The sequence below is a fragment of the Rhopalosiphum padi genome, chromosome 4 (genome assembly GCF_020882245.1).
Source record: "Rhopalosiphum padi isolate XX-2018 chromosome 4, ASM2088224v1, whole genome shotgun sequence".
Taxonomy (NCBI): domain Eukaryota; kingdom Metazoa; phylum Arthropoda; class Insecta; order Hemiptera; family Aphididae; genus Rhopalosiphum; species Rhopalosiphum padi.
In genome coordinates, this window is record NC_083600.1 from 51,736,131 (window position 1) to 51,745,566 (window position 9,436).

Below are 9,436 nucleotides of genomic sequence, written 5' to 3' on the forward strand. Positions count from 1 at the left end.
AAAAACCTGCCGTCGTGGCCACGGTAGACAGCAAAAATACATTCAAGTCATCAGTGTTTATAATACATAATAATATATGTAAAAAAAGAAGTTTGAATTATACGAAGCAATACGAAAATATTCGATAATGTTTTTAAAAATGTAAAGCTAAAAACGCGTTCAATTTCTCAAAAATTCTGCCATTTAAGTACAACTTTTACAAACTTACAAATATATATATTATATATGTAATATTATTAGTATTTAAGTATATAAAACTGGTTTTAAAAAAAAACTGGTGCAAAAATTACAGATTTTTCATAATCTTCCAATTAATTTAAAAAAATAACCGGGAATTACTTTAGACTACTTAAAGTACAAACTATACGTGTATGCATTGCTATTTACTACCAGAAACTATTCTTAAAAATCATGATTAGAGCAATCGTATTTCTCCTAAAGGTGACAAAATATTTACCTATACTCTGTATAATACAATACAGAGTACAGGTACAATGCATTACTTCAAAAAGAAACGAAATTATAACTATATATTTTCATATCAAATCATATTAAAAAAAAAAAAAAATGGTATTTAAAAATATTATATTATTTACGATGTATTACGATGTATACAACTTATAAATTAATTAACAAAATAATTTTTTAGAATATTTATGACATAAGAAATATTTTTTTTAGATTATATTATAATAGTAATGAAATAGTAAAAAATAAAATTTTTGAAATAAAATGTATGTTTATTTAGGTATTCGTTAAAATTCATAATTTCATATATAAAACACAATTCTAAATTAGGTTTTATTTAAACATTCTTTATACCTACTTAAATATTAATACACATTTTCAATTGTATAATATTTACTTATAGACCCCACGAGTCAATACCCTTTGCAGTCAATGGCACATAGTTCTTTTTCAAAGAACCACAAAAAAATTAATATTTTAGACGATTAATTATATCTGATACATAAATCTCTTCGAATCGTTGTCGGGTTTGAGTTTTCCGGGACAGTTGTGCCGAGAATGGAACGTTCATTTTTCACAGTAGGTATCACATATTATTATGTTTCCCAATTACTATACTATGTGGACATCTGGTTCAAGTGGCGCGCGTACTCAAAATACCGGAGAATAATGATTTACTAGAAAAGTCAACATAGTTCTTCTTTAAAAATTCTTTGGAAAGTCAGTAGACTTTCACATACTAGTATAAATCTCTTGGTTTCATTCAATTTAAGCGTTTGATGGACTATCCGACGAGTCTGCTTGAATTAATCATGATGATGGTTCGGTGTACGATTCGTCAAGCTGGTACGATGGTTATTTGAAATGATATTAGTATCGAGCAAATCACAAAGAAACGATATTATTCATTTGTTCATATATTTTATTTTTATAGATATTATGTACTGTTGTAGGATTATAATAAAATGTATTCACGCTTTACTCCCATATAATGACTGGACGTATAGCTCCGTTGCCACAGTCTCTTCATTTTAAATGCCCAACAAACTAAAGTGACGTGATTTTTGTCCAACACACAAAACCTTTTTAATTTTTCCGGGGAATCCAAAATGACCGTCGACCATTACATTATATTAAGTCCCTGGTACCCAATAAAAGTTCGCGGTTTATACCAACGTAACGTCGTGCATCTCGTTTAATCTTCCGGGCGATCATCTGTTGTCGCATTTCGGCCAGATTCTTTTGCACGTTGGCCATCCGCTGGTTGTAACCGGTCGTCAGTTCTGCTGGTCCCACGGCAAAGACCACGGACGAGTCGAAGGTACAGCGGTTATTCACTACCAGTGCAGCGGCTGGTTTCCACTTTTCGGGCACAACTTTTACAAACAGCCCCGTGTCGGCGTTTGAGTTTTTATCGTAATCCACCGTTACTACCCAAATAATCAGATGACAAAAAGACCGCGTTAAAAGTGTTAAGACTAGTAAAATATTGTATAATGTACCCTTTACCCACATACATAAATTATATTATTCAGTTGTCAATACTTTTGTCGGTAAACATACTGTAGTAATATTAATCGGTATAGGATATAAATATTAAACTCATCCTAGAGTTGGACCAGTGAAATGGTTTAATAAAATACAACTAAGTCAGTAATGAAACTAAATCGGTTATCCACTACGGTACTACTAAGTACAAAATATCTACTTTAATTTACTTTTATATTATATCAAAAAAAAAAAATAAATACATAGGTAAATATACTGCACATTTTATAGACACATTGGTATAATTTGAAAAGGGGTGCTTTGTTATAATGTGTTTAACGTGATATACGTGATATCTAAAAACTTTTTATAGAAATTGAACGTGATTTTGTCGCAGTAAGTGGATTTAAAATTGTTGACTTACTTTAGTTTTCTTTCGATTTATATATAATACAACTAATGTTTCTAAGTAAAAAAAGCTTAAAAATGTGATACTAATTATTCATATTATAATTAAAAAATAAAAAAGACGATTTTTATAAAGTTTTTATGTTTAAACTTTTACGAAATTCGTCAAAAATCATGGATATTTGCACAGGTAAATATTCATAAAATGTGTAATTTTACCCCTGAGGATTGCAAATTTAATAAAAGAATTCTCATTCATTTTTTTATGATCTATACGAAGTTTAAATTTTAAGTAAAGTGGATATTAAAACTTATAATAACGATTTATTCCCCATAATAATATAATAAGTCAGGTTATTTTGTAATTTATCAAAAAATACTAATGGTAGAAACTTGAGATCTTCCACTACTATTTAATTATAATTTTCTACATTAGTGACATTTTAAAATATTTATTAGTAGATATTTAAAATTTTAGAATTTCTTTCATTATTTTTTTTATTGTTGATAAAAATTTAAAGGTTAGATGAAAAAGGTTAAAAAATTAATAAAAGATCTAAAGGAAGTTATTTTTATAAAGATTTAAAAATACATTAGCTATACAATTTTAAATCAAAATCATTGATAAAATAGGATATTTAAATGAAAAACAATTATTTTAGTTTTTTGTTATAGGTAAATTGCTTATTTATATTACTCTATATACAGTGAATTGGTATTAAACTTTTGAATTAATAGTTAATAAATAGTAAGAAGTTAATTTATTGTTTTTACTGAAATGCACAATATTTTTATTTTACCAATAAAAGGTAAGAAACCACGGTTAACATTTTCATTTGCTATTATCAAATTGTATTGAAAATATTATTGTAGACAACAGAATTAAAGTCATATTAAAAATAAGTACCTACTATATTTTAAAAAAAAAAAAAAAAAGCAATGAACAAATTATACCGAGTAGGTATATATTTGCGAAAATCAGTATTGTTTTATAGGTATTCAAACAATTTACACCACTATGTATAAAAACGATGTACCTTTCACGATATCATTAAGGAGCATAGGAGTCAAGTTGGCAATAACGCTCGTTGACGGATTTAGTCCAGGAGTGGAATTAATCTCGATCAAATACGGAATAAAGTTTTCGGTTATCAAGAAATCGGCTCCGAACAATTGAAAAGTTTTGTCACGGTAATTCGTAGTGTCCGTAGCGGCCTTTAATACAGCGTATATACTCTCGCTCATTCCGGGAAATATCAATTCATCCCACACGTATTCTTGTCCAATTTTTCTAATACACGAAATCATATAAATGCGGTTATAGAGAGATACTAAAATAATTATATTATAATGACATTTATAATTTAGCATTACATAAAAATCGTTAAAATAATACGATTTTTTATTGTTGAAATTAGTATTTTCATATTTGTGATTTGAATAACTTAACTTAAAGAAAAAAATTCAAAGTCATCAAATTCGAAAAAATTCTATCTCTATAATTATTATTAAGAAGTTTCACGATTTCTAAATTCTAAGGAACATGTCATAGGCAACTTCATTTGCATTTGGCTGTTGACCACGTCGTTGTGTTCGTCAACAATATTATCATTAGTACGAGAATAATATGGATATATAAATAATAATAATATACCTAGTAATATTTTAAATTATTTATAATCGATTAAATATTTAAGCTTGAGTTTTTGAAACTTATAAGGCATAATTTATTAGCTTTTACATTTCAAAATACCGTAATCAGATATATGGCTCCGTCAGTTTTTCGAACATGTTGCGATAAAGAGTTATTAGTAACTTTTTTTTAATGAAAATCCGGCTAAGCGTTGCAAGTTTTCTACTTACTACGTGCTATTAACATATTGTTGGAATTTAAGTGAGTAGTTTTTAACTAAAATTTAGGTAGTTATGATGACTCTTTAATTTGTGCGATACAGTGCCATATACCTCAAATGGCTTTGTAGGTCTCTGTAATTCCACATACACTCTTCCGGTACTTGTGGATTCCTGATTTTTCGATATTTCATTTGCAGTCTGACATTGCTAAGATGAATAGATTCGTCCATTTTATTCATGGAGAAGCTATTGGCACAAAATCGTACGTAACCCTCTCTGTAAAAAAACTGATCATTGAACCATTACTTATAATAGCCGTCGTACACGTATTTTCCTAATCATGCTCTACCATAAACAATAATTGTATATACTATACTGGATTATACAACATTAAATATAATAATCTATCTCTATAATTCTATTGAAACACCATGAAACACGTACTCCAACTTTGTATACTAACTTGTACATCCACACGACTACTGGATTCATATTGGTCACTAAAAACCATTGTCTCAAGTCAATCTTACATGTATACACCAAGAGTGGTCTTTCTAAAAATGTATTAGTTTAGTAGTTTTATGTTTTTAATTTGAAATGTAACGCATTGTTTTTACCTATATATTTCTGTAAAATATATTTATTTCTAAAGACATTTGATACATTAATTTTTTGTTTTATGGCGTGCAAGTCTCTAGATAACATGATTCCGTGACCAGAACAATTTGATGTGGGTTTTATAATCCATGTATTGGTAATCCCGTCTATAAAGTGTTGTGGACAATATTTTTTCACTTCTTCGAGTAAATATTTACATTTGGCGTAAACATCTAACTACACCATAATACAATATTATAATTATTATTACAGCATCGAAAACCACAACTTTACTGGCAATAATTTATGGAGAGAGTGTACGTATCCCTGTTCATTTGTTGTAGATATTCTAAAGTGTATAGAAAAATGTCTAAGTCCATGTCTTTTTATGAATTACCCCAAATTGTATTGGTCTTAGAAAGTTGGCCATTATCGTTTAAGTGGTATAATGATGTAAGACTGTATGCTTAAGTGTAAGTTGAATGTCAAAGGTGTCAACATCGTTCAGGTTCAATTCATCAATTGATTGCTGATTAATTTAAAGTTTGTGGATTACTGACACTTTATAATAAACTACACCAATATTAGGAAATTTAACACATAATATTGGTGTTGTTAAATATTATATCATATACCAGTGTAATATAATCATAGTTATATGCTAGTAAATGTACCTAATTTAAATTTACGAATCTTGTTATAAAAAATGGAAAACATAAATCAAAGACATGTACTCATCATATCATAATTACAACTATCAGATCATATTTTAGAAAATATTTCAGACGAATATAATAATAATACTATTTTTTTTTATATATATTATGTATATATAAAAATATTATTAAGAAAATAATTTAATGACATTATATAATATATAAATAATAAATGTAAAAATAATTAAATGACTTAATTTAAGGTAAACAACTAAGGGTGTTACTTATATGATTTTTGTTTCTAAAATTTGATCTAATTTTTGTTGTTGTTTTATTATACGAAAAGAAAAAATTTGAAATATAATATTATAATATTGATCCCGGTGCATCTCTAATCTCTGTATTTATGTGTATTTTAGGTTATTTTGGACACCAAAGCCCAAGAGATTTTAGGTTTTACTTCAAACTTTGATTTACTTCTAATTCATATGTATACTCGCGGTCAAATTTGGCATTGGTATCGATAATCAGTTTTGAGTAATAAATCATAAATTCATTCCATAATTTTTTTTGATTTTTAAACTTCCATATATCTGTTGTTTCTGTATTATAAGTTTTTTGTTTATTCAGAAATTTGAATATACAAAGTTTCACAAAATCAATAATGGTGTATGGTATCTGGTGTAGAAAACAATGTAATTACTTGTGTATACACGTACAGTTACTTTAAAATTGAAACTTACATTGCCATTTGCTGTGAAAATCATCTTATTATTCTCAATAGCTTGTACAATAATCTTCAGTGTACTTACTAATGCTGTTGTAATGTAATCTTCCACAAATGCTTCAATATCTACTTTGGATCTATTATAATGACATCTTGGAAACATCAAATTTGTCTTAGAATTTTTGTAATATTCCAAACATTGTGCTAATCCGTCCTGTGTTTCAAAATAAATATTTAAGCCATATAATCATCATACAATTATATTATATTCAAGTACATAAACTATAATTAATTGGTTACAATTTAAAATAGGTGTACCTATAATTTGGGTTTTGAACAAAATATGAAATTATTTATTATATAAACAAAAGACAACGGTTTTAATTATTTTGTAGTAATTCAAAAAATGTTCATAGGGGCTTGAAACTTTTTGCCACTGCATGTATAATCATCATTATTATTTATTTACTATACACAATTCAATTTTTAAAATATTTTGATTAATTTTAAGCTATTTATTATACTATAATGTTCTACGGTATTTTATAAATTGACTAAATTGAGCTAGTAATATGATTATATAAAATAATATTTAATATTAATAATTATTATATAGGTACCTAATATAATGGGCGATTTATTTTTAGCAAATATTATTTCAATATACCGTATTAATAGAAAAAAATTAAACGACTAAATACTAATAGAAATAAAAAAATATTATAAAATATTCCTAATTATTTAGGTATCTATATAGGCAACTGACCGTCATCTCCGCTCAGAATATTTTTTCGTATGCAATTTATCATTTTCAAATTTAACACATCCATTACAGTGAACTCCTACTCAATGACGATGTATACTCGACACCTATTGTACAGTAAAGTGAACTCTCCGGTTTTTATAAAAGTGGAATTGATATGGTATCTTTTTAAAAATGTATTACGAGTATAATAATTCGAAATACCTAATATGGATTAGCGTATGTGTATCCAAAAGTTCAACAAATCATCAATATCGAACATTGCGAAAATAATGTAATTTATCAATATTACTATACAACACGGAAACAAGTATGACGATAGTATTGCCGAGACTTGTGCGTTTGTATGAAATAACAGGTTCAAAAGTTTTAAAGAATTAGCTAGCTTGAAACAATCAATTTATTGGAAAATAATAATAGGTACAGATCATCTAAGAAAAACTTAAAGTTTGATTTTATAGTTCGTACATTCATTTTTAATCTTGAATTAACTTTCAAGGTATGTCAAATTATTTTATCGTAATAGTTAAAATACAAACGAAATACAAACATAAAAATACCTATAATAAATTTTATAATTTATTATTATTAATATGTTTGTCTGTTGCCTCCTAACCAATCCATTAAATAAATAATTTTTTTAATATTAAATAGCAAAAGAGTTATAAAGATAGTGAATTTATTTTTAAAATAATTTTTTATATAAGAGACTTATTTCGAAAGTGTCTATTATTGTATTATATTCAAATGTTTAATTTCATTGTGATTTATACTTGTGATCGAATATTTCTTATCCACAAAGTATCTTCAAGCAAGAATTAATAGTTTTAAAAATTAAAAACGAATAAAATAGATAAATTTATATAACTCAATATAATTTATCAATAATTAAATTAGCTTAATATTATATATACTTAAATTAGGTACAATATAAGTAAATTACTTTGGTGCAAAATATATGTCTTGGCATCTGACTAACGGTTGTAAATTTACTTAAAGTTGACCAATTAATTAACTGTTTTCTAGTGACGAAAATAAAATCAGATTTTTTATTCTTAAGAATATTCCACGATTGCATGGTTTTCAGACGGTCCATGACGACATCATTTTTATTAATTGACGATATTAGCGGAGGTGATTCAATCCAATTGACCATGTATGCTTAGTATATGAATTTTTAATGATATATAAATTATTAGGATAACAGAATAAAGTATTAAATTATTCTAGACACATGAATGTTGTTAAAATATTTACGTGCTGATTTTAAATAATGTGAATAATTTATTGGTGGTATGTCCGGGTCTCGTTTTTCTATCCAACCGCGATTTTTCAGTTCTAGAGAAATCATTGGAAAATATCCTAATACCGAAAATATTTTTTGATCCTGCAAAATCAATAACAATCTAAACGATAAATATTTATTAGATTAGTAATATTATACTGAATGCACATTTCAATCAAAGATGTACCTATACAGGAATTAATTTCATTGGGGAGCTGATCAATTTTTGTAAAATACAATTTAAGATTTTTGTTGCGATTTTCATAGACCACTAAAAATTAAAATAATTTTTACATTTTCTTAATATTTCGGGGGGGGGGGGGCTGCATCCCCTTCAGACTCCCCCCTGACTACGCCACTGGATAATTATATTATGTTAATTTTCGAGGCAAGTTCACTAAGTGTGCAACGTGTGCAATACCAACAATACATTTCGGGGGAGGGGTTGAACCCCTAACCCACCCACTGTATACGCCACTGATTTCAATACAATTAAACATTAATCAGTCGTTCATTATTATTCTATTTATGCATTTTTATGAACATTTTTAGTTTTTATCTATTTTTAAGTACCTACCTTTATAGCTTTCAAAGTTTGATTAGTGACACTCGTCAACGATTCAAAATCTAATGTTAGGTTTAATGAATTCAAATTTAATAAATTATAATTGCACTCTTCTATCAATGCATTATGCAGTTCTTGAATATAGTTTTTAAAATTTAGTTGGTATCTGGTGTCGAGGCTATTTATTTTTGATAGTTCTGGGATTTGACATTCTTCCTTTAGTTCCTGATTTTTATCAAAGTCATCTTGCTTATCATTTATTTTAGTATTGTTTGTGGTTGAATATTGTTTCACCTCATTATTAAATTCAGTGTTCAGAACAGTAGGAATTTTAATAGGTTTTTTAATTGTATATAATTTAGTTTTATCTTTTTGAATTAGAAATGTTTTTTTTTCATACCAACGCAAGAACGTCTTTTTTTTGTAGGTGTTATTGTTAGAATTCATTATGTATTTGTTTTATTTGCGGACTGTGTTGATTATAAATTTTTATAAATGTGCTACAAATTTTGTAAATAATATAAAATTAATTTTGTGTGAAGTAATTATATAAATTTAATATTAAAGTTCTAATTTAGATGTTTATATCCATGGTAATGAAAATTTACATTTTCAATTTACCATA

General features: G+C 26.7%; 1 protein-coding gene across 1 annotated transcript; it reads right to left on the reverse strand.

Annotated features, from left to right (window-relative positions):
* Positions 1-893: 893 nt before the first annotated feature.
* LOC132929880 (tubulin glycylase 3A-like) lies at positions 894-8,343 on the reverse strand. Its single transcript, XM_060995512.1, has 9 exons — positions 8,219-8,343; positions 7,905-8,122; positions 6,215-6,412; positions 5,949-6,149; positions 4,836-5,052; positions 4,682-4,772; positions 4,330-4,494; positions 3,402-3,655; positions 894-1,898 (listed from the first exon to the last, which is right to left on the reverse strand). The coding sequence occupies exons 1-9, from the start codon at positions 8,310-8,312 to the stop codon at positions 1,597-1,599; spliced, it is 1,740 nt and encodes a 579-aa protein (XP_060851495.1). The 5' UTR covers positions 8,313-8,343; the 3' UTR covers positions 894-1,596.
* Positions 8,344-9,436: the final 1,093 nt, after the last annotated feature.

Coding starts and splice junctions, on each gene's coding strand:
- LOC132929880 (XM_060995512.1), bottom strand. CDS start 8,312: ATGATTTCTCTAGAACTGAAAAATCGCGGTTGGATAGAAAAACGAGAC. Junction 6,150..6,214: donor TTTTCACAGCAAATGGCAAT/GTAAGTTTCAAT, acceptor TTTCTACACCAG/ATACCATACACCATTATTGA. Junction 4,495..4,681: donor GTAGTCGTGTGGATGTACAA/GTTAGTATACAA, acceptor GTTTTTTTACAG/AGAGGGTTACGTACGATTTT.